The sequence below is a fragment of the Cebus imitator genome, unplaced genomic scaffold (assembly GCF_001604975.1).
Source record: "Cebus imitator isolate Cc_AM_T3 unplaced genomic scaffold, Cebus_imitator-1.0 Scaffold161, whole genome shotgun sequence".
Taxonomy (NCBI): domain Eukaryota; kingdom Metazoa; phylum Chordata; class Mammalia; order Primates; family Cebidae; genus Cebus; species Cebus imitator.
The window spans coordinates 510,512-535,784 of NW_016107476.1; the positions used below are offsets into that span (position 1 = coordinate 510,512).

The window sequence follows — 25,273 nt, forward strand, 5'->3', positions numbered from 1 at the left end:
CTCCTCCTGGCCTCCCCTCTTCCTGTTGACAGAAGCAACTCTGCTGCAGAGGCCACCTCTTTGTATTTCAATCCCAAGATTCAGGAATCTGGGAACCTCAGCCACAAAACAGTGGCAAAAGACTCCCTTGTCACCAAGCTGCTGCTCCAGGACACCAGGAGCCGTGTGCTCACACCTTAGATCTGATTTACCTGGAATGAATGGAAACAGCTTCCCTTTAAGATCTGAGGGCTTGATTTGCCCCTTTCTACCAATGCTCAGCCTCCTCAAGGCACACCAAGGCTAGCCTTATCGCTAAGTAAATCAAATGCGTTAACATTGTAGTAAGTACTCAGAGGTTTAAATTTCCATCTTCATTGTTTTCACTGGAAAAAAGAGGAATGACTAGGTTTATATCTTACATGCTGATTCTTCATGTTGTTCATAAACACAAATTCATTAGCTAATTCTAGAATGCTCTTTTTAACTTTTTTAAGTCTAGAGGGGAACATCTGTTTTTGAAAGACTGCCTTCCCTGAGAGCTTTGGGGTTCCTTTCCCTTAATTTATCACCTCTGCCCCCACACTGCTCTGTGTTACCGTCCTGTGGCTTGTGGAATTTGCTGTCTCTGTGCTCCGAGGGTCTTCTTGGTTTTTGAAGTCCTCAAATTGTTGGCTGGTGCCAGACGAGCGCTGTCTGGGGCGAGCCTGGCAGAGCACTCGACCAGCAGTACCTGAGATGCCTGGATGCTCCTCCATGACTGAAGCCCAGTGGGTGTCATGCAGAGAAATGGACCTGGTGCTCGGCCCCAGCAGTGCAGGGTTTGCCGTCAGCATGATTTTACTCATAAAGGACTGAATGGGATTGATAAAGGCTGCATTTTTCACAATCTGAGGCTTAATTTGCCTGAAAACTGGGCTAATTTTTGAGAGCCCAGTACATGTCATATTAGCCTCGCTTGGCTGTATTTTATGAATGCGATTTTTTAGCCGTCTAGATGGCTTTAGAAAACCAAATGCCCATTACAAGGTCTGCAATCTGGAGCCAGTGTTGGGAGCAGGAGAGAGGCTCTGAATTTGGGGAGCCCTCCCAGGCCCACAGGAACTCTTAACTCAAGGGAGGCCTCCCTCTCCACTCCAAACCAGGCCCTGGTTTAAAAGAACTTGGAGCTGGCTTGGTGTTTGCCATTCTAATCCCCAGAGAAGTTGTTTTGTAAACACTGCATTCTTTGCTGAAAGAGGCTAGAGGGTCAAGGGTGCTTTATTGGATAAGCCACAGAGGGGTTTCTAGGACGATTCAAAATCAGCAGCACTAGCTTAGGGACTAAACAACAGAAAAAATGGGGAGGGGGGCGAGGCTGTGGAATGGGACAGAGAGGCATGGACAGCGGAGCTTTCCCCTGTAACGTCAGGGTCTGCCCTCAATTGCTCAGTTACCATTTGCTGAGTACTGGGTCTCACACTAGGTGTGTTGTCTTCATTATCACCTACTGTGTGCTGGCTGAGGATGTGTTAGAGACTCAGTCCTTGTTTTGCCAACGAGGAATTTAAGCCAACTATTAATATCCTCATTTTGTGAACGAGGAAACTGAGGCCCAGAGGGTCGATTTGCCCAAACTGCCACCTTGGCGGTGCCCTGCCGACCCCCAGGTGCCCTCTCACAGCACCCTTCTCATCTTGAAACATTCCATTATTCTGCTCTTTCCAACTTGCCTATAAATTGTTAAATCTCAAAGGCACGAGGGCCTGAGGTCTGAGGGTTAATTTCAGATTGCAAGAAAAGAGTCTTGGGAACTGCAAGCCCCTTAACCTCTCCTGATCTGGTTTCTCCTCTGAACATAAGGACAATGATTTGTGCCTTGTCTGTCACAGCCACACAGGCGTCCCCGCCACTCAGCACCTCAAGGGAGCCAAGGTTGTCCCTGTGTTCGTGGAAGAGGCAGCACAGGGGTTTGCCAGGCCCAGATGCGCCATCTTGTGGCGGAAGTGCATATTGGCTTCAGCTGGGTCAGGAAATGGCGCCCCCCCCCCCCACCTCCAGTCCAATTATCTAGGGTCCAGGGTAGGAAAACATACTCCACATTCCTTGTATCAGACAAAGTTCCTTGATGTGGATTGTTTAACTGAGCGCACTGCAGGCTGTTTTGCCAGATAGCTTCCTCCCTGGGAGAGCAAAGCCAGGAAACTAAGCGATTTCATTAACCCTTTCTCCAAAAATGTCACCAGGGGAGGGGAATCTCATTAGGGTGGGCTTTTCAGCTGGGCACAGGCTTAACCGAGGATTAGAGGAAGGCTGGTGGAAATTGCTTTCTCTGGGAAGAGCTGGCTCTGCGATTCCCGACATCGTATTTACTCATTTTGGTCAAGTGTCACTAATGTTCCATCCCTAAATCTCCTTATGCTATTGACTCTCTGCTTCTTCATGCTTTCTTAACCCGTCATCATTTTCTTTCTGTCGGCCACTAGCTAAGGAGCACATACGGCGTAATCGGCAGAGTCGGACCTTTTTGGTGGAGAATGTCATAGGAGAAATCTGGTCCGAGCTGGAGGAAGGTAGCGTCCTTCAATGTCCTTTGCTCTTGCTGGATTTTCCTGTGCTGCTCGCAAAAAGGCATTCCCATTTGTTCCTTTTGCCCTTTTGGAACATGTTCAAACTCAGTGGGTTTTAAAGACCCCTCACGCAGGTAGAGCTCTTTTGGGAGCTGTAATTTTGCATGTTGTAAAACCAAGTAGAGATTGGAACTGATCAGTTCCAGAGTAAGTCTAACGTGAAACGCAGATGATTTTAGGCACTATTCATGTGGCAGGAAGCTGCCCACTAAGTACGTGCCTGTCATCCCAGCACTTTGGGAGGCCGAGGCAGGTGGATCACCTGAGGTCAGGAGTTCAAGAACAGCCTGATCAACATGGAGAAACCCCGTCTCTATTAAAAATACAAAATTAGCTGGGCATGGTGGCGCATACCTGTAATCCCAGCTACTCGGGAGGCTGAAGTGGGAGAATTGCTTGAACCTGGGAGGCGGAGGTTGCGGTGAGCCAAGATTGTGCCATTGAACTCCAGTGTGGGTAATAAGAGTGAAACTCTGTCTCAAAAATAAAAATTGAAAAAAAAATTCACTCACCTGGGTTCTCTATCATCCATCCCTAACCGTCCCCCCCCCCCCCCCCCCNCCCCGCAGGCCAATTGCATTCCCTTTGGCCATGGTTAATTCCTGGAGCTGCTAATTAGCAAAATCATTGTGCTAATGAGAAGCCCTGAGGGCACTTAGCTGGGTCTGCCTAGTTTCCACCCACTAGCTTGCTTCAAATGGGGTTGGCGAACAGTCTGTGTAAAAGATGGCTGTTTTTGTGCCAGGTGACAAGTATTTGGTTGTGGACAGTGGCGGTGGCACCGTAGACCTGACAGTCCATCAGATCCGGTTACCGGAGGGACACCTTAAGGAACTGTATAAAGCCACAGGTGAGCCCCTGCAGGGTGAATTTTCTCATACCTGAGCAGTTTCCAGGCAGTTCTGTTTTCACTTGTTTCGGATCTCTCTCTCTTTTATTCTCTTAAATGCCACTAACATGTGGGATCGTAGGCGGTGGAGGATACTAATGTCTGCTTGAAATTGGAAAGCAAAATGCATTTAAACGTTCTTTAAAACACAAACCATCACAACTTGGGTTTTGGCCTAAAGTGAGCCTGTTTCAGATCTGGCCAAGGGAGTTGGTTTCTGAAAATTCTGAAAGGATGAGATTGTAACTTGATGTTGCCCATGACAGTGCTAAGGTGAACTTTCTAGAGAGGCCTCACCTTGTCTTGGATCAAGATTGCAAAACCATAGGCCAGGTGCGGTGGCTCATGCCTATAATCTCAGCACTTTGGGAGGCCAAGCGGGTAGATCACTTGAGGTCAGGAGTTGGAGACCAGCATGGCCAACATGATGAAACCCCATCTCTATTAAAAAATACAAAAATTAGCTGGGCGTGGTGGTGCACACCTGAAACCCCAGCTACTCTGGTGGCTGAGGCAAAAGAATTGCTTGAACCCAGGAGGCAGAGGTTTCAGTGAGCAGGGATCACACCACTGCACTCCAGCTTGAGTGACAGAGTGAGACTCTCAAAAGAAGATTGCCAAACCAAAGAACATGCTGTTTTTCTTTTGGGAGGTCGGAGTGGAGAGGATAATGGGTTATTAGAAGATCACACAGGGACTAGACCAGGCCTGCTGATTTTCCAGTCCCCGCCCTTGGATGTCTTGTGTTGGAATACCTTGATGGACCTAGTTAGATAAAAGTATTGATTTTATTAAAATGTAATTGATTTCAAATAGATTGTTGGCTGAGCCCATGCTCATGCCTGTAATCCCAGCACTTTGGGAGGTGGAGGCAGGTGGATCACCTGAGGTCAAGAGTTTGAGACCAGCCTGGCCACTATGGCAAAACCCCATCTCTACTAAAAATACAAAACTTAGCCAGTGGTGGTATGTGCCTGTAATCCCAGCTCCTTGGGAGGCCGAAGCAGGAGAACTGCTTCAACCCAGGAGGTGGAGGTTGCAGTTAGCTGAGATTGTGCCACTGCACCCTAGCTTGGGCAACAAGAGCAAAAACTCCATTTCAAAAATAAATAAATAAATAAAAATAATAAAAGATTGTTGACGAGATTTCTGTAGGGAAAAGCTTCTCCACATGGAATGAGAAGTAGCACAGGGTTCTGAAGTGTAAGTAAACACTTAGAGCTGCAGTCCTATTGCTAAGTGGGTCAGAGATGAACAGGTAGGCCTGTTTCTCAGAGTCTGGACTGGGTTTCTAATGGTTTTAACACCATGGCCTCCCTTCTTGTTCTCTACTCAGGCGGACCCTATGGATCCTTAGGAGTAGATTATGAATTTGAAAAACTTCTGTGTAAAATATTTGGAGAGGATTTCATTGAACAATTCAAAATCAAACGCCCTGCAGCCTGGGTTGACTTAATGATCGCGTTCGAGTCTCGCAAAAGGGCAGCTGCCCCAGACCGAACTAACCCGCTGAACATCACGCTGCCCTTCTCCTTCATTGACTACTACAAGAAGTTCCGAGGGCACAGTGTGGAGCACGCCCTGCGGAAAAGCAAGTGAGTTGGGCTCATTACCTCGGGCTCTGGATGTTCTAGGGGGTGGAATGGGCTGATGGGAGACAGGAAGGAAGTGTGGACTTGGGGTTCCAGTCCTACACACTGGCTGTATGACCTTGGGCAAGGGACTCTGCTTCTCTTCCCTCAGTTTTTTCCATGTGGCAAATGGGGAAAATAATTCCACCTAATTCCAAGGGTCATTGTGAGAATGCAATGAAGTCATATATGTTAGGTGCTTAGAACAATGCCTGGGACCTGGAAAGTATTATCTATGTGTTTGCTAAAAACAGACAAACTATGAAAGCACTTGAAGTTTAGTTTTGGCCCCTGCTGTTTCCCCAGTGTCTTGAAGAGAACCTGGTATGCAGTAGGTGCTCAATAAATACTTGTGGAATTAACCCAATGGGAGTGTAGGTTTCTTGCTACTCTGAGTCCCTTGACTGATTTTGTGTCTCAGCTTGTTGCAAAATGAGTATATTTAGAAGATGGTTTAAAACTGAATTTAAAAAATAGATAAAAATAATAGATTTCTAATAATCTTAAACATTTAATACACACACACACACACACACACACACACATATAGTATCCATAGTGAAATGATGACTACAGATAGATTTCCTATCACATTTCATATTACCTTTTTTTAAATAACCCTTTTGTAAGGGAACATTTACCCTGTAAAATACCCCATTGTCCAGCTTCAACAACTGTCAGTTCCTGGCTAGGCAAAATCCAATTGTTATAAAGCAAATCTTAGAGTGATTATCATCTCATCTATGTCAGTATGTACCTCTAAAGGAGACAAGTTTTAAATCACAACCACAATACCACGGTAACACTTAAAAAGTAATAATTCCTCAATATCATCAAATGTCTCATTAACATTTTCCCATTTGTCCAATTTTTTTCACTTTGTATCAACATCCAATCACTACAGAGCAGCTGTTTGATGTGCCTCTCCAGTCCCACTAACGTACAGTTTCCCCTCCTGTTTTTTTTCCTTCACAATTTATTAGATGGCAAAACTAGTAGTTTGTCCTTAGATTGGAGTTTCCTATAATCTGGGCTTTGCTTATCTCATGTCCACCATGTTACACAGCATGTTCAGCATGTTCTATCCCTGGCTTTTTTTCTTTCTTTTTTTTTTTTTTTTTTTTTTTTTTTTTTTTTTTTTTTTTTTTTGCAAGTTGACAGGTTGACTTAGAGGTTTGAATCTTTGGCACATCAGCCTTATGGGTGGTGGTCCTTCCTATCGTATCCCACAAAATGTCTGTCCATCTCTCCTTTTGTGATGTTAGCAGCCGTTGATGATTATGGCCTGGTCCGCTAATGCACTAGGGGTGGCCACGTGGCCACCATCTTGGTCCATCCGTCCTGCCTCATTTATTTAGCTAGAATAGTCCCAGAGAGAGAAACTTGGCCCCTCAGTGGTTTGGGTGCTCTGAAGTACAGCTCACTTAAGAAAGACAGGATAAATGGGTTGGTTTTCAGCCCCCATTTACGAGTTAAAAAAAAAAATCAATTTCCTAGCATCTGCCGAAGTAACTAATGAGTTTTTCCTTTTGTGAGGATATGAAGGGGAGTATCATTATGACTTTAAGGATTTAAGCATATTTGATGTATTTTAAACCATGGCAGTTCCATCCTTATTGATACCCAAAATGTCCCATCTCTGCCAGTAGGAGCCTCCTTATGTTGGCTCGGAGTCCCTTTGCCATGACATTTGTGGTAGTGACAGTGTCTTTGCCTTCCTGCACATCAAGACATCCTTGGCTCATCTTGTATATTCCCTACTCCAGGCCTGGAATCAGCTATTTCCCCAAGAAGCCCTGGTTCCTTTTAGTGGAAATCAAAGCAGATTTCATGCCAGGTCTCCTTGCTCTTGGAGCATGGCCAGTCTGGACTCCTTTTACTGGGCTGATGTTCTCTGCCCTGTTGGCCACGCACAGAGGGCATCTGTCCTCTGTGTGGAATCCCAAGACCTACCTGCACTGTTCTGGGATCTGTCAACCCTTCCACTAAGCAAACGGGCTGTGGCTAGCCATGGGGTCATTCCATACCACACTGCATTGTCCTTTGGGCTATGCCATGGAAAGGATTTCCTTTCCAGCATCTAGAACGTGTTGCTGGGAAGCTGCAGGTGTATGCTTTTGCATCGGGGACAGAGGCGCCATTTGCCTGGCCTCTTAGAGCAGGCAGGGCACACCTTATAGGTTTGGGGAATACACAGTCCCTAGCGTTTGCTTAGTGCCAGAAAGTTTCCAGAGTGTTTTCACAGACATGGTATTTAACTTCATCTTTACAACAACCCCTGTGAAGGAGGTAGGGCAAATGCAGTTATCCTTGACTTCCAGACGTGGAGACCGGCTTTGGAGAAAATGGAATCCAATGTGCCCAAAGTCTCAGAGCTCCACAGTGGTGATGGCCAGGCCAGAGCCCCACAGTCCCAGGTTCCTGGCCAGGGCTTTCTCTGCTCCACACTGTTGTTTCTGGACAGAGACCGTGAGGGGGCTTACTCTGTCACCTGACATGTGCCTGGAGGACTGAGGACCTGCACCTGAGCACACACATTTGTAGCCATAAGTAGCAATACAATAAACTCACCAGGACGCTTTTAACACACTTGAATCCAAATATTGTTGGGTTGAAATTGTGATCCTGTAAAAGGACCACAGTGAGCCCTTTAGCTCCTTGTCTTTTGCACTAGACTTTGGCCTCCACTATCCCAGGGGAGGGTCGGTCACAGCCAAACTTAAGATACACAGAAGAGATTACGTCTTAGCTTTTGAGATTCTAAGGGTCCAGGTCCTGGCAGTTTAGGGGTTTCCAAAGGTGCTTTTGACTTTCAACTCCCTTTCTGCCCACTGAGATGTGACAGATGTTCTGCCAGGGCACGTGTTTATGCAGATAAGCCTGGGTATCGTGTAGACCCTCACTGCCTGCTCTTCTCCATGCTATGCTCCTGCAGTGTGGATTTTGTGAAGTGGTCTTCGCAGGGGATGCTGAGGATGAGTCCGGATGCCATGAATGCCCTTTTTAAGCCGACCATTGACAGCATCATTGAGCATCTCCGTAAGTATCAGCCAGGGCTCAGCCACTTGGCAAGGCACAGCTGAGAAAGGGGATGGGCTTTTCCAGCATCACCAGCTAGTGTATATGGGAGTCAGGTTGGCCTGGATCCAGGAGCCATAGGCAAGGGCCCCGCAGGGCTGGGCCGGGCTTGGGCATGTATGGGAGAGGTTGCTGGGCACAAGCTCTGGATCCCTCCCTCATACTGCAAAGCTGCTGAGAACTTGTCTCACCCAGTCTTTCCATTTAGCCTCAAAAGTCAGAGAGCTGGTAATAACAAAGAGGAAGAATTTAAAAAGCAAACAAAACTTTAAAACCACAAAAAAGATTAGAGAGCTGGAAGCTCTAAGGCAATGTTACCTGAGAGTGATGGGCTCTAGGAAATGCATATTCTTTGCTTTACTGGGACATATTAGACATCCTTACCCTGCTAGGGGAGAAGGAACTGTTGTGTGAACGAAAGAAAGTTCTGCTGCATGATGGCAAACGGAATCTGGCCATGTCATTATCCTGCTACGTTGGTGGCAGTGCCTAGGGACACATAGCAGACTCACCCGGGACCTCTTTCAGTATCCCGTCCCTCACCTACCAAATCAGACTCTCTAGGAGTGGGATGGGATTTTTATGAAAAGCAGAGAATTCTATTTTTAACAGCCTGCCTTGACTTACCCAACAGAACCACAGGTTTGGAAAGCTTTAGGAGTATTCATTTATGCAAACCAAATTCTATTTAAAATTATCACCATGTATCTGTTAAAATGCGTTCTACTTAGCGGCAGCTCTGGCTTTTATCCCTGAACATATTGGTGTGCAAACTCCCTCTCTTTAAAAGACTTTTCTGCAAAGATTCTGTTCAAAGGAACTCAGACGAACCCTCCCATTGGCCCAAGTGGCTTTGTCTGTTTCCCACAGATGCAGGCAGCCCAGTTCCCCCTTCCGCTCTGGCTTCTGGTGACAGGACATTCTCTCCCTGCCTCCTCTCTTCCAGGGGACCTGTTTCAGAAGCCCGAGGTGTCCACCGTCAAGTTCCTCTTTCTGGTGGGCGGCTTTGCCGAGGCGCCCCTCCTGCAGCAGGCGGTGCAGGCTGCCTTCGGGGACAAGTGCCGGATCATCATCCCCCAGGACGTGGGCCTCACCATCCTCAAGGGCGCCGTCCTCTTTGGCCTGGACCCTGCGGTCATCAAGGTGCGCAGGTCGCCACTCACCTACGGGGTGGGTGTGCTGAACCGCTACGTGGAGGGCAAGCACCCACCCGAGAAGCTGCTGGTGAAGGATGGCACTCGGTGGTGTACCGATGTCTTCGACAAGTTCATCTCTGCTGACCAGTCTGTGGCTCTTGGTGAGCTGGTCAAGCGTAGCTACACCCCGGCCAAGCCCTCCCAGCTGGTCATTGTCATCAACATCTACAGCTCTGAGCATGACGACGTCAGCTTCATCACTGATCCTGGGGTGAAGAAGTGCGGCACGCTCCGCCTGGATCTCACGGGGACCAGTGGCACTGCGGTGCCTGCCCGGAGGGAGATCCAGACCCTCATGCAGTTCGGGGACACCGAGATCAAAGCCACAGCCATTGATATAGCCACTTCGAAGAGTGTCAAAGTTGGGATCGACTTCTTAAATTACTAACTCTCCCACTCCGCTGCCTGCCCCCCGGGACTCAACTTATCTGCATCTGCTGACCTCAACCTTGACTGTTTTTTCCCTAACCTTGACCCTCACCATTGCCCATGTGAATTTCAGCAGGGAAAATGAGAATAATCAGGGCTAGAAATAGTGAGTTTTGAGGGCACACTGGAATTGGAAAAACAGAAATTAAGATTAAGATTTAGGCATAGAAAATTAAAGGATCCTGGAAGAGCAGCTAGTTTTCATAGGTACAGAAGTGGTGAAACAGCCGTGGAGAAGGGAATCTGTCCATTTCTGCAGCAGTGGTTGCAACAGATCTCTGTTAAGTAGAATTAGCATGCCCTATTGCTGTCTTTCTAGATTTAAAATGAGATCTTTGAGTCAGGAAATTTCATCTGAGTCTTCTCTTTTGAAATTTTTTGGACGGTGGTCAGTATAAAATGGCACCTATCTGCAGTTAATTTATTTTCATCATCATGTGATTAAAAGTGGTGAGTCAGTGGAAATTGGGAATGTTTTTAGCTGGTGGTAGAAGGCTGCCTACACTGGGCACTGTGTTAGGTTCTCATATAATTTAAGGAGGCTCAGGGAAGAATAACCGTAGCCTTGAGTAATGCACTAGGGCTTTTGTGAGTAGGAGAGCTGATACCTCACATTCTTAGCAGGTGAAAACTTGCCATGATGGAAATAGATAGTAAAGAGTTACTGACATATCCCAAATTATGTTCTGGGATATAAATTCCCAGTATGCCAAGACCTGATTTCTGAGTTCATAATTCTAGTGAACCTCAGTAGGAATTCTGGGTAAGAAAATGAGGTTGCCATTGGTCTTATTTGCATCACCAAGCCCAGAAATCCAGAAGAGCTTCTCGCCTTGAAGAGCAGACAGATTTTAAATTAACCCCCTCCTCCTTCCCACTCACCTTCATCTCCCTAAGAGTTTTGGCCATTTAGTCCCACATTTTGAAAGGGATACACTGGCGAAATTTGGGAAGAGAATCTGTGCTATGCAATGTTTCATTAATATCTTCAGTTTTTTGAGTCTCTTTAAAAATAATTTGTAGATCTATACTTGACAGATTAAGTCAGTTTTTTTCACAGCAGGTCTGTGGCTCGCCTGCATCAGAATTGCCTGGGTGCGTGTTCAAAAACAGGTTCCTGGATCCCAGCCTTTTTTAACTGAGGCTGACTCTTGGAGAGGGGCACCAGAATCTGCATTTGTAGTATGAACCGCATTGTGATTCAACTGAAATTTGAGAAATACTAACTTGAGATTTTGTTGAAGCTCACACACAGACCATAGCCCATAGTGTGCAGCTGTCTTCGTTGGGTTCTTTTAGGAAGAGGGCTTGCATGTGAAGATGACCCCATACCTTGCCTTCTTGGTGAACGGGATTAGGGCTCTGCCTGGCTTGGAGATGGCACTTTTAAACCTCACAGGAAGGCCAGGGGAGGAAAGAATTGCAAGAAAGGGACACTAAGAATGGAGTTGACTGAGGAACCAACTGGAGGGTTTTCACTCTCTCCTTCCCCACTGTACAAAACCAGTTTTCTGCAACATTCAGGAGCCAAATGAGGCAGAAGAATTAAGAATCTGACTCACAGCCCATCTGATCTGTTCAAAGCTGTCTTTTCCACCTGCTGGAATTCATTAAATCACTGGAGGCATGCATAATGAATGGAGAATGAGTGAACTTCCAATGCAACTTGGATTCACAAACCCATTATCATAGCCAATATGCAGATTTTAAATAGCATTTCACATTTCATTTGACCATGTCTTCTTTTTCACATTGCCTGCTGCAGAATTCCCTACTAGAATGTGAAACACGAAAAAATCACAGAACTAGAGAGCGCTACTCACATAACTTAGTAGCAGAATTATGTAACCAGGCACACAGGTGTGTTTGTAGTGTTCTCTTGCTACCTGCCCTGCTTTAAACGCTAAATGGTATGGGTCTTTCTTTGTTGCCAGCCATATTCTGCAAATAAGACTTTTCAGTGTAGTTATGAGTAATATAATTTTATGTACATATAATATTAGAATCTTGTACAGAATCTTTGTTTTTATGATGCGCTTTTCTTGTTTAAAAAAGAGGAAAATGCTCCTTGATTTTTGTTGATGAAACTTTTGTTACTGTCCTTAATTTTCCACAGTTTCATTCTTAATTGTGCTTACTAAGCATCAGTTTGTGCAGATGCCAAGCTATGGACTTTGTACGAAAGACTGAGCAATAGACAGAGGTGCCTAGGGTCAGAATACACTGAACACACATGGACCACCTGGATCAGGAGCCTCATCAGACCCTTCTCCATGCACACCCTTCCCAAAGAGTTACAGATTCCATTGAAAGGAGCAGATTCTGTCCATTCTCCTGTGCAGACTTTGAGAGCTGAACATTCTGGTTCTGTAAGCAATGTGACTGTGCAGAACAACCTAAGAAAACCCTGTGCATCCTGAGGGGTCGTTGACCCCTCCTTCTGGGACAGAGCAGTCACTCCGAGGGCAAAGTGTGGTCCACTGTGTGTGATGTTTTCAGGATGCTAGGGTCAAAGAACGGAATCAAGTGGTTCATAAGCCCGACTTTTCTGCTGGGTTAAGTGTTAAGTGTAACCCCTCTTTTTTGGGCTAATGTAAAGCCTTTCCTGCCTTGCAGTAATGCTATCTCCCTGTGTACTGTTTCTCTTAAATGAGCTGATAGAAATCTGCAGTGTTGGTAGATAAGTGATAGAGAGGGTGATAAGTTTATCTTCTGGCCACAGGACTGCAGCCCCAGTAGTCAGAGTCCTTAATCGAAACCCCCAAATCCATCCCTCCTTCCCTACCCCCACTGGAATATTCTAGAATAAGAGCACTGGATAAGTACACTTGAACACATTTTCAAATCTTAGAAAGTATCTACAAGGCCTGTTGTCTTGACCCATTGCTCAATTGTCCAAGACACATTATCTGATATTCACATTTCTTGGAAGCAGAATCATCAAGGCTTTCCTTTGTAACCACCCTTTCTGTACACAGTAAGCATTAATGAATGCTGAATAACAGACAAGTTACAGGCAGGAGGGGAGAGAGGAGGAACCATACAACTGTTTTTGCAAAATGATGGCTTAGTCCAGATTATAGAGGCTGCCTTACCCTTAGAATGTTATTTAGATCAAGTTTAGCTTTTAGAGTCCAGGTCTGGTTAATTGCCAGGGTGGCAAAGAAGCGCATGCACCAATATAAACAGGAGTCAAAATGCATTATTAGTCAAAGATCGAATTTCACATTGTAGAGATGTAATATCTGTGATTAAGCTGCATATGTATGCTGGGAAACGGCTTAAGTGGATGACTAGTATAAAAGTTGTTGGCCATAATGTCACACCTCTCATCTGCTTGAAATATGGACCAGTATTCTAAAATATCAGCTATTGAGGTCTCTTTCACTACAAGATAAATTCAAACTTCACAGAACTTTGCAGCAGTTCACCACAGACAGGATTGTGTCTACAAACTCTCTTGTCTTCACAGATGTCTAATAAAGCAAAACTCTGAATCTCATGTGGCCCAGATTTTTCCCCCCATTCTGGGTTTGTAAACTGCGTGATGGACACATCAGTACTGACCTCCCTCTCTACCCATCTCAGGTGGTGGAGAGAACGTTTCAGTTTTTTCCAGGTGCTGTGAGTTTTAATAAGTGAGTCTAACAAGACTAGGAGGCCCTTTGTTTGCTGGGAACCAAGGCCCCCATCAGTGTGCACAGAGCCGCTTTTCTCTAGAAGAAAGTGATCTAGCCAGAGGGAGGGCAGATAAGCAGGGTGACCACCTCCAACGCCACTGCACTCCAAATGAAAGTCATTAAAACATGCAGAAGGCCTGGCCAGGCTCTTGCCCCTGGGCATCCCAGCCGTCTCATGTCTCGTGACACTGGCTGTGTCCAGAGCCTACACCTGGGTCACCCTCCAGAGTTGGCTCTGAAAGCTTCCAGATGGCCCGAGGTAAGTTCTAAATGTGGGGTAAAAGTGACGTATAAATGGTGGTTGGCTCCAGCAGCCCCCATTTGCTGTTCAATTCTCAGAAAAGTAGAGGTAGGGAAGGCAGGGAGGTGCAGTAAACAAGCTGGAATTCGCAGCTTCAGCGTCTTTTTCTGTAAACGGAGTAGCCAGCGCGCGGCCGACACCCCAATCCCCGTTCCCCCCAAATCTGTTTCATAGGGCGGACATCTTCGTGGGTTTCAATCCAATGAGAGGAAGGCTGGGTGCCCCATAAGGATGATTAGAAAGAAGGATGACTCACCTTCCCCAGGTGCACAGACTCTCCTCTCTGCCTTCACCTATCCTGGCCACCTGCAAATCCGCCTCTGCTAACAGGGGACGTGAGGGAGGGGCTGCCTGGCCCAGGAAGCTCCCGCGAGGGAGGCGCCAGGGTCCCCAGGCCTCGCCTCCTCCCGCCCGCTGCTGCTGGTCCCCATCACAGCTTCGAAGCACTGCACCCTCCCGCCTGTTCCCGCGCAACCGTTTCCCCACCCAGACCTCCAGGCCCAGACGCCGCAGTGTCTACACCAGCAAAAACGTCCATTTTGACCTAGAGCCCTCCGCAGATCCCTGCCCTGGCTGGGGCAGCCAAGGCGCAGAGGACAGCCCCGAGGCCAGATGTTCGCTCGCAGATGCCCGACTGCACACCAGGAGGCCCGGGCTGTGCGGGGCGCTGAGGGAAGCGCCCCAAATTCACTCAGTTCACCTGCCTTCCAGGTGGGGTCCGGGAAGAGTGGGGGAGGGGCAGGCTGGCGGGAGTGGGGCCTCTGTGCTCCACAGCGTGAGCGCACAAAGGCCTGGTGGAAGGCAGGGAGCCTGGGACACCGGGCAGAGGACAGGTGGGCACCGGGTAGATCCAGGCCTGCCCAGGTGATCCCCGGGTTGGGATTGGAAGGGGCGGCTAGGAGGGGTCCTGCTGGTACTTTCTACCCCCTCCTAGCCCCCTGTCTCAGGACTCCACCTCTCTCCCCACCCTCCTCCCTGCCCACCTCCTCCAGGCAGGCCTCAGGGTGGGATTATACCAGCTGATGCTTTTGGGCAACTATCCTGCCCTTGAGAGTTTAGAGGTCATCTGCTCACACCCCCTTTCACTCTGGAACCCTGAAACAAGTTATCTAAGCTCTCTGTGCCTTATTTTTCTCATTTGTAAAATGATAATTCCAATAGGAACTCATTCTTAGGGAAGCTGTGGGGATGAAAGGAGAATGGGGTTCTGCTTCAGCAGCATGGGCATCGCCAGGGTTCCATGTCTGTTGCCTTTTTAAATCGGGGAATGGGTATAATATAGCATTTATATCATGGGGTATGTAAAGCTTTCAGAAGAGCAAGCAGGTGGTCAGTATGGGTGGGACATGGTCTCACAGCCAGGTCTGTCTGACTCCAGGCCCAGTGCTTCCTCCCAGGAGCCAGGAACGTGATGCCAGGGGTTAGACTGGCCTAGACGTGGCACAGTCCTCACTGCTGTCAGCCTGGCAGGGGCTGAACTGCCTTAGCGATCCCCATCATTGCTGACTAAGCCATGACTGTGGCTTTCTCCTCCACCTTGAATCCCCTTCTTCCAGCCTCAAGGGCATTACTTTAAAGAGATGAACTGGATCAGCAGGGCAGGACTTGGCAAGGCCTCAGTCCACTTGGGGGAATGACCAGTGATGCCCAAAGAGGGAAGTTATCTTATTCCAGAAACAGCATCCACATAAAGTGATGCTTCAGCGGAGCACCCTGAAGTAAAGGGTGGCCTCTGCTTACCTCCCTTGGACTCCATGTCTGCCTTTTGGGACTTCCTGATCCCTTCAAGCCAGAACTTCTTCTCCCTTGTTATGTGTATTGGATGGTGGGGTTGGGGGTAGGGGTTGGGAGAGGCTCCTGTGCATTGCAGGATGTTCAGTAGCTTCCATTCTGCACTTCTGCCAGCCAAACATCCCTCTGGACATTGCCAGATGTTCCAGGGGTGATGGGGCTGGCAAAACATCACCACTGCAACCTGATTTCACTTGCATCAAGAAGGGGGTCCGGGGATGTGCAGGCCTCATCTCTTTCTTCCACTGAGGCTCATGAGACTCACAGGGCCATAGTATGAGTACAGTTCACAATTGTTGGATGGCTGGAGGTTGGATGGAGGGGAGGCTGCTTCCAGGGAGAGGAGATGCTGGTGGGTGTGATCTGTACACTGTTATCCAAGTTAACATAAAAGGTGATGGACCCTTGGTGATAGGTCATTGATTTGTGACTGAAGTCAGCTATGTCTGCTGGCTTTGGGTAAGATGGTAGGGCTGCCTCTCAGGTCCAACCCCTGGCAAGGTCATTCTCCCACTCCCAAGGGCTTGTGCACACTCAACAGTAATTCCTTAAGGCAGTGACTTTTGATGAGGCCATTTCATTCCCCCTTTCCTCCATGAACAGAGAGAAATCATGGAGCCTTCCAAGACCTTCATGAGAAACCTGCCAATCATACCAGGCTATAGCGGTAAGTGTGGATGTGCCCTGCAGCTGTGCCTGGCAGGGGAACCCTATTCCTGGTCTCTGTCCCTGCCTTGACCCACTATCCGTGTCCGTGCAGCCAACTGGACCAGTATAGGCGCTCTAGCTTTTGAGACATGCATTGAGAGCATTCCATTGTTGAAGATGGCTGATGGCTGGGCTCTGAGAGTCAGAACTTAGACCACATTTCCCAGAACATGGCCTGATGTGCAGAGGAAGCACTTAATGGCTGTTGAATGAATTTGGACCAGGATAGACACAATGTGGTGAGGATAGACACACGAATAAGTTGAGGCCCTGTCCTCCCCAAGTTGGTTTTCTCAAGTCCCCCACAAATGTTGTTCTTGTATTCCCATTCCTTTCTGCATCCTCTAAAGGAAGGCTGGCCAACTGCCCTGGTCTGAGACTGTCTTTGTTCTGGAACTGCCTGAGGCTTTCCTTAACACTGAAAATCTTGCATCTGAGAAACCCCTCAATCCTTGGCAATCCAGGAAAAATTGGTTGCCATACCTAGAAGCTAGTCCTCTTCAGGTTTCTGGGCTACTGAGAACTTACTAAGTCACATCCCTGTGGGCGACAAACCCAGTGGTCCCCATAGACCCCCAGCTCTCCCATACATGGAGCCTTCCAAGACCTTCATGAGAAACCTGCCAATCATACCAGGCTATAGTGGTAAGTGTGGAGTGGTGCTTGGGAGATATTCCAAGGTTGCCCAGACTCACCCTGGTCCTACTGGCTGGTTGAGAATAGGCTTTGGGTTCTGACAAGCTGAGGTTCCAATCTCTGTTTGGCTACTATCAATGAGACTGTAAATAACTTGCCTTTCTATGGTAAGTACAACATTCCATAAAATTGATGTATTAGTTTTCTAGGACCACTGCCACAAATGACCACAAACTACATGGTTTAAAGCAATGGAAATGGATTATCTCACAGTTCTGAGGCTAGATGTCTGAAATGGAGGAGTCCTCAGGGCCATGCTCTTTCTGAAGGTGCTAGGGAAGGATCCCCCCCTTTACCTCTTCCAGCTTCTGGTGGTCCTGGTGTTCTTGGCTTGTGGCAGCATCTCTCCAGTCACTCTTCATTCTCACATGGCACTTCCCCCTTGTCTCTGAGTCTCAGGTCTGCTTCTTTCATCTATAAGGACATCAGTCATTAGATTTAGGACCCACCCTAAATCCAGGATGATCTCATTTGTAGATCCTTAACTTAATTACATCTGAGAAGTCCCTATATATAGATAAGAGCACATTCACAGGTACCAGGGGTTAGAATATGGATATATCTATTTGGAGGATACAGTTCAACCCACTACATGGGATACCATAAGATTGTTGTGAGGATTTAAGGAGCCAGCATACATAACATATTTTGAATGTCTTGGTCTTCAGCAAGATTTAATCAAGGTAGCCTGTAGCTTATGCATGTGCATATATGTACTAATATCAAACCTCAGCAGATCAAAGTGCCACTGTAGGGTTCTGTGGTCTCCCTCATAATATTAGGATATCTTTTAATTGTCCAAGGTCTGGGGAGACTGGGCGGTGCATGGAAAACTTCCAACCCGGTCAAGATTAGTTTAGTAATTAGATTCTTCTATAAGGGGTTATTGCAGGGCTCAGGGGGTGAGGATTTCTGCTGTCAACTCTGAAGCCAGGTTTTGTTTTCCTGGGGACCATGGCAAAAATGTTGAGCTTCCATAAGGAGATATATTTATTTATTTATTTTGTAGTTTAAAACCAAGTTCTTAATCAGTTTTCCTCATTTGTTCTTCAAAAAAAAAAATGGTTTTATTGTGACAATATTATAGTACTTAGGATTCAGCTGCCAGTTTAAATAAATAGTTGTGTTTTACCCATACTAATTGTAATGATTATATGTTACTTGGTGGGAAATGGTGAAAAATTGTTCTAGGGGTGGGTCCTGCAGATAATGAATTTACCTTTTTGTGTAATAGGGCTCTGCTTTTAATAAGCCTGCAATTTCCTGATGGTCCGGCAAGAAAGATCCCAAATTGCATTTGGGAAGTGTCAAGGAAAATAAGCTTTCTCTCTAAAAAGATGAATAATTTCAATTACTCCTTTGACTATCATTTGGGCCCATTAAATGCTTTCCCCACTTTCCATCAGGCTGACATCAGGGGCTTTGCTATCAAAGAGTATTACTGTCATCGCCTTTGTTGAAATGGGCCTTCCCTCTCCAGCTCCAAGGTCATTTTTTGCGGCCTTGGGAGGGCCCGGCCCCAGTGGAAACAACAGCGCTGCTTGTATTAATGGCCTTTGGAAAAACGTAGTGTTGTTGGCTGAGGAAGAAAAGCCAAGGGGTGGGCTGAAGTGCTGGGGAGTTGAGGCAGGCTCTGCATTCCTTGCTGGCCAGTCTTGCTGAAGGCTGTGATTCCATTCGGCTCTTGCAGGCTTCGTGCCGTTCCTCAGCTGCCAAGGAACGTCCGGGGAGGATGACATGAACTACTGTGTGAAAACCTTCCAGGAGAAAACACAGCGCTATAAAGACCAGCTGCGGGAATTCTGCTGTGCAGTGGCCACTGCCCCGAAGCTGAATCCCGTCAACTCCGAGGAGACTGTCCTGCGGGCCCTGCACCAGTACTATCGGCAGTACCACCCCCTGCTCCTGGGTAGCAGTGCCCTGAAACCATCTCCCTCACCACTGGTCACCCGTGCAGATTCTCATAGGCCAGCTGAGCTGTCCCAGAGTGCCCAGAATCCCACACAGTTCCAAATCCCAGGGGTCAGCACCAGATGCAAAGGCTCCATTTCTTAAAGTGGGAGAGATACATTTCTTTCTGTCTCTGTCTGTCTATCTGTCTGTCTCTGTTTCTTTCTTTCTTGAAAAAGTCTTGCTCTGTTACCCAGGCGGGAGTGCAGTGGTACAATCTCAGCTCACCACAACCTCTGCCGCATGGGTTCAAGCAATTCTCCCGCCTCAGCCTCCCAAGTAGTTGGGACTACAGATGTGTGCCACCAGGCCTGGCTAGTTTTTGTATTTTTAGTAGAGATGGGGTTTCACCATGTTGGCCAGGCTGGTCTTGAACTCCTGACCTCAGGTGGTCAACCTGCCTTGGCCTCCCAAAGTTCTGGGATTACAGGCATGAGCCACTGCTGTGGTTGACCAGAAAGTTACATTTCGAGGGGAGAGAGCACAGCCCTGGTTAGGGAGGAAGGTGCTTGTCTGAGAACGAAGAGACCCTAAGCGAGTCATGAGTTTTCAGGTCTCAGCTTCTGGATCAATGGATAACATATTTTAGTTGCTTTCTCTGTGCCAGGCACTGATATTTTGCTAATCACTTTAACACCTCCATGAGATCAAGATTCATTCCCACCTTAGAGATAGGGGAAGTAAGGCCTTGAGAGGTACAGGTATTGATCGACTTACCACCTATGCAACTTACGACCATTCGACTTTACGACCACAATCGCTAGCCACGACTGCTCCGCGTCTGGCAGCGAAAACATTGCCCAGCTGGGTGTACGACAGTGCGGACCAGCTTCCGGCAGCACTACCATCTCTGCGTGCACCATTTCAACTGTACATATAGCCTACTCAACTTACGACCAAATCGTGTTACGACCGGTCCGTGGTCCCGACCGTGGTCGTAAGTCGAGCACTAGCTGTAATGCCACTTGGCTTGGGTCAGCAAATGGACCCTGAAGTCAGACCTGGATTTGAATCCAACTCCTCCAAGTACTAGCTGGGTGGGAAGGGGTTTTATAGTAAACAACAGCAACAGATGATGTGATTATATAATGATAACAGTCACAATCAGATCATTTTAAAGATTTAAAGACAGGAAAAGTAATGGATTGATACCTTTATTGTTATTGCTATAATTATATGGGAACCTTTCAAGAATATGTGATAATTTACATGTTTGCTGTGCTTTGAAATTTTCCAAGTATTATGAAGAATAGCTGCCTAAGAGTTTGGGATTTAGCCCAGCTCTGCAACAACTTGCTGTGTGACCTAGGGCAGCTTGCTGTCCCTCTCTGGGTTTTGATTTCTTTATCCACAGCAGGGAAGGACAGACTAGATGTTCTCTAGGGTACCTTCCAGCTCTGAAGTTCTGGGACTCAGTGGCTTAATTTGGCTCTTGCAGAAGTGGGAGGCAGTTGTGGCAGAGAAGCTTGCTCAAGATCACCCAGCCAGCTGGAGTCAGAGCCATGACCTGATGGCCACTTCCTGGTGCCACATCTGATCTGGATGCCTCTCTTGGTTCCCTCCCTTATGTAAGCTGTCACGGAGGGATGTCTGTAGGTTTCTACCTAACCCGAGAGAGAAGCAGGATCTGTTTGAGTGAGGACTTGGCAATCAGACAGAGCCAGGTTTGAATCTGAACTCTACCACCTCCCGGCTGTGTGACCTTGGCCAAGTCTCTCAACCTCTTTAAGGTCCCAGTCTCCTCCTACAGATGGTGGAGGTAATAATGGTACCAACCTCTTAGGGTTTGTGAGATGGTTAAATCATAAACCATTTGGAAACCCCCTATCAAGGTGGCTGGCATGCGGAATCAACCAATCAGTGGTGGCTATGACACAGAATCAACCAATCAGTGGTGGCTGGCACAGAGAATCAACCAGTCAGTGGTGGCTGGCCCGCAGAATCAACCAGCCAGTGCATCTGTAGGCCTAGGGGTTCACTGTAGGTTAACTATTGGGGTGTCAGCTAACTCAAGAGCACTGTCCACTGTGTGGCTTTCCAAAGCCTTCAAGAAACATGGTGTCTTTTTACAGAATGCAAATATGTAAAGAAACCTCTCCAGGAGCCCCCGATCCCTGGCTGGGCAGGCTACCTGCCGAGAGCCAGGGTCACTGAATTAGGCTGTGGAACGAGATACGCTGTCATGGGCAAAAACTGCTACAAGGACTTTCTGGACATCATGGAGAGGGCCAAGAAAGCACATCTGAAACCATTTGAAGAGTGAGTCTGTCTTGGGTCCTCACCCCAGACACAAGATCAAAGGGAGAAGTGCAAACCCAGGGCAGTGGTTTACTAGATGTCCCCATCCCAGCACTAGGACTATGTGTGTGTAATTTGTCTTAGAGAAGGTACCTCATTTGTAGTTTCAAGACTTCCTCAGTAGGCAGCTGCCTTCTGCTCGTGACCTGTGCTCAGCATTCCCCAGAAGCTCTACCTGTGGTCTTTGCTGGTTGGCAAGGAGGGGTTGAGAGTAAAAACCAGCCTGGCAGTGGCTTAAAGCCCAAGGGTGCTGAGGGAGCGAGAAGGCAGGGGACCCCAGGGCACTGCATAGGAGGCCTCTCATGGCCTCAGTTTTCTCTTCGGCAAAATGAGGATGATGATCTTTACCTTTAGAATAAATTATAAGGAAATAAACATACCATGTTCATATATTTTATAGTTATATATTTGTATTCTATTCTTATATTCTTAATAAAAGGTTCATAACTTTGTGACTTCTGTTTTTGTTTTAGAATATATGGAGTTAGCACCAGAAAACCTTCTGCTCCTTCTCCAAAAGTTTTGCAACATGAAGAGCTGCTGCCAAAATATCCCGATTTTTCTATCCCAGGTGAGGGAGGACTCTCTGTTTCCTTCCTACCACTTTTTTAGAAAGGGATGAAATGTTTGCAGTGGCCTTTCTGCTTAGCTGGGCCAGCTTCCTGCAGCTCACACGAATGGTTTCTCTTCTAGGTGAAAGCTGCCCTGCTCTTGGAAGGCCCCTGAGAGAGGACCCCAGAACTCCCTTGACATATGGCTATGCTCAGAGACCAAATGTACCATGCAGTGGGAAGATTTATCTGGAGCCACTGTCTTCAGCAAAGTATGCAGGATGGTAGAAGCGTAGAGTCTCCCAAGAAGAGGTGAACTTTAAGTGGGGGGTCCTAAAACCTGCCATTCTCATGTTGGAATCACGTCCAATGAGCAATAAAGAAATGTAATAACAAGAATTTTTAAATTGCCACCTGCATCCTGAGTGGTTGGCAGTTGCATTTCACTAATGATGAAGACCTTGTATCAACATGTGGGAATAAAGAGGGTGCTTCTCCACAGGCTAAAGGTTCTTGTGCGGGTTTTCTCCAGGTTATGTTGACCATGAGCTAGGGTTCCTAACCCCCAAGGTAACACTGTGCAGCCAGGCCAGGATCTTCACTGAAGACATAGCCCAACCCCCTAACCAAACAGTCCCTGGGTCCTGGTGTGGCATGTTCCTGACAGCGGCGCAGACACCACACCCACACCAGCCCTGGTTTTCCAAAATCCCAGTCCCCAGGGGGGTCCAGCTGGCAGATACCAGCTATATCAGTGTGATGGGGCTGCCTCAACCAAGTTCCACAAACTGAGTGGCTTCTGACAACAGACATTTATTGTCTCACAGTTCTGGAGCCTGGAAGTCCAAAATTGGGGTGTTAGCAGGGTCCTGCTTCCTCTGAAACCCATGGGAAATCCTTCCTCACCTATTCTTAGCTTGCAGTGTTTTGCAGCCATTTCTTGGTACTAACTCCAGGCCGCCCGTGTGCCTCTCTGCCTTCACACAGCCATCTTCTTACATTTTATTGTTATATATTGTATGTATTCTTATTATATTCTTAATAAAATGTCCATAAATTTCAAGGACATGAGTCACACTGGATTAGGAGCATGACTTACTCCACTGTGACCTCACTGTAACTCATTACATCTGCAATGACTCTAGTTATTGTCAAATAAGTCACATAAAGTATGGGAGACTAAGGCTTTCACGTTTTTTTTTTTCTTTTGAGGGACACAGTTCAAGCCATAACACTGGATGACATCCTCCTGCCACCATCAGGCACCCTGACCTCCCTCAGCAACCATCTGCCTGCAGAAGAAATTAAAAAAACAGCTCCTGGGACAATGAGACCATTGTCATCTGCTCAGAAATGTGCAGAGCCACACAATGCAGCAAGCTGGGCCTGGGAGTTTTTTTCCAAGGCAAGAATTTTCACCTGGGCATCCTGAGCTCCCATGGTTCCATGGGTAGAAGTCAGGAGCTCATAGAACTCTGATGAGAAAAAAGTTACATCATTGTTTTCACCAACCTCCAGGCAAAATTTAGTATTTCCTTCCTTGATGAATGTAAGCCAGAAACCACAAACCATTGCAGGACCTGTCACCTTAGCCCGAGGGCAACCACAGATCTTTTTCTATCATGTGACTCTGTCGGCAAGCAGCTTGAATGATGTTAAAGCTCATCTCTTTATAATCATGGTGGTTCTTACAGGGTAAGATCTACTCTCTCACATATTATTATTCAATATAAGAATAAAGAAATGGCTGTTTCATAAATTTGTTCTTTTTAACATTTTGATTATATTTCAATATCGCTTCCATTGTCATCTTATATATTTTGCTTTAAACATTTGGAAATATTGTTCTGACAAGAGTCCCACAGGTTTCACCAGACAGCCATGGGTCCCCAACACAGGAACGGTTAAGAACATTTGTCCAGAAAAACAACCAGGAATGTATGTAAAGGGAGATTGTCACACAAAACCAGATAACACCTTCCCCGCAGAGTTCAGGATTATAGTACATTTCATTATTTTTAAATGATGTGATGAAAGAATACTGTTGTATAAAATACTTAGGATACCATACATGAAATAGGCAGGTCATAAAACTGTCCAAGTGCAGCAGACCTGTGTGTGTATCACTCATACACACAAACACATACACACTATCATCCTGCTTTTTGTTTTTAAAAAAGGGTGGAGGGGGCACTAACCTGTAATGCTAGCAGGATAGGTTATTTGGATGATGATCCTATTGGTTATTTTAATTTTCTTATTTATGCTTTTTTTCAATTTTCCATAGCCAATAGGTATTGTTTTTATAATCAAGAAAAAACATCATTAAAAAATCCCTATTTGAATTGATTAAAAGATGTTTTAATATTTTAGAGACTAAATGTTTAAAGAAGAGCCAGCCATGGTGACTCACACCTATAATCTCAGAGCTTTGGGAGGCTCAGGCGGGCAGATCACCTGAAGTCAAGAGTTTGAGACTAGCCTGGTGGAACCCCATCTCTACTAAACATACAAAAATTAGCCAGGCATGGTGGTGCACACTTGTTGTTCCAGCAACTCAGGAGGCTGAGGTGGGAGGATCACTTGAACTCGGGAGGCAGAGGTTGCAGTGAGCCAAGATCACACCTTGCACTCCTGCCTCAGCAACAGAGTGAGACTCCATCTCAGAAAAAAAAAAAAAAAAAAAAAAAAAAAAAAAAAAAAAAAAAAAAAAAGATAATAATAATGTTAAAAGAAAAAAACCCACATCTCAATAGAAGATAGCTGGTATTCCCTTCCAAGGGCTGAGGCAAAGCTCAGTGACCTGTTGGGATTTTTTCCCGTGTTTTTAAAACCCTGGAAGAGTTGAAACTCACAATCTTGGAATGGAAACATCGCGCTCAATCTCCCTGCTGCTGGGGCGGGGTGGCCTAGCCTGCTGCATCTCTGCTGGTCTCTCCGGAATGAGCGACAGGAATGAATGTCTGCCTGGCCGCCTCTCCCAAACAGTTTGCAGATAGTTCCCAGGGGCTCAAGGTTACTGGGGTGTCCTTGCCCATGAAATTAAGGGGGTGTGAGGACTGAAATGACTCCTTGGAACTGCCCTTATCTCACTCCCATCCATGGGATCTTACAGTGCATCAATATTTAAGTCACTGACTAATTCATTTTGCACCAACTTTTAAGAGATAACTTGAGCTGTAAATCTGAAACAAAACCAGAAAAACCACAACCCAGTGATAGAGGTAACCAAATTGAATAAAGGCAATGTGAACAATTCTTTAATAGCATCTAGTTCTTCTACAACTTCATTGTCAAGATCACCAAGTTCAATGTGCACATCTATAACTCCCTTTGTGTAAGCAGTTCTGCATTGCAAGTCTTTTCCTTAATCTTTATCCCTTCTGTTTCTCCCTAGCCTATAATTTCTAGAGTGTTATCTGTTGGCGGGGAAGGTAGAGAGGTGATTTTACTGCTCAGGGAATTATCATTATTAGCACAAGCTGCA

General features: G+C 46.6%; 2 protein-coding genes across 5 annotated transcripts in view; both read left to right on the plus strand.

Annotated features, from left to right (window-relative positions):
* Window positions 1-13,311, plus strand: part of HSPA12A (heat shock protein family A (Hsp70) member 12A) — a 181,691-nt gene extending 168,380 nt beyond the window's left edge. For all 4 annotated transcript variants that reach the window (XM_037743969.1, XM_017543784.2, XM_017543785.2 and 1 more), the window contains 5 exons: window positions 2,445-2,531; window positions 3,334-3,438; window positions 4,814-5,072; window positions 8,044-8,147; window positions 9,133-13,311. In XM_037743969.1, coding sequence (XP_037599897.1) covers window positions 2,445-2,531; window positions 3,334-3,438; window positions 4,814-5,072; window positions 8,044-8,147; window positions 9,133-9,770 — 1,193 coding nt within the window. In that variant the 3' untranslated portion in view covers window positions 9,771-13,311. The remainder of the gene's footprint in view (window positions 1-2,444; window positions 2,532-3,333; window positions 3,439-4,813; window positions 5,073-8,043; window positions 8,148-9,132) is intronic.
* Window positions 13,312-14,280: 969 nt separating this feature from the next.
* On the plus strand, window positions 14,281-22,185 carry CUNH10orf82 (chromosome unknown C10orf82 homolog). The gene is made up of 6 exons (XM_037743972.1): window positions 14,281-14,503; window positions 16,187-16,250; window positions 18,678-18,896; window positions 21,010-21,196; window positions 21,709-21,806; window positions 21,929-22,185. Exons 1-6 carry the CDS (start codon window positions 14,405-14,407, stop codon window positions 22,072-22,074), a joined length of 813 nt encoding a protein of 270 aa, XP_037599900.1. The 5' UTR covers window positions 14,281-14,404; the 3' UTR covers window positions 22,075-22,185.
* The last annotated feature ends 3,088 nt before the right edge of the window (window positions 22,186-25,273 follow it).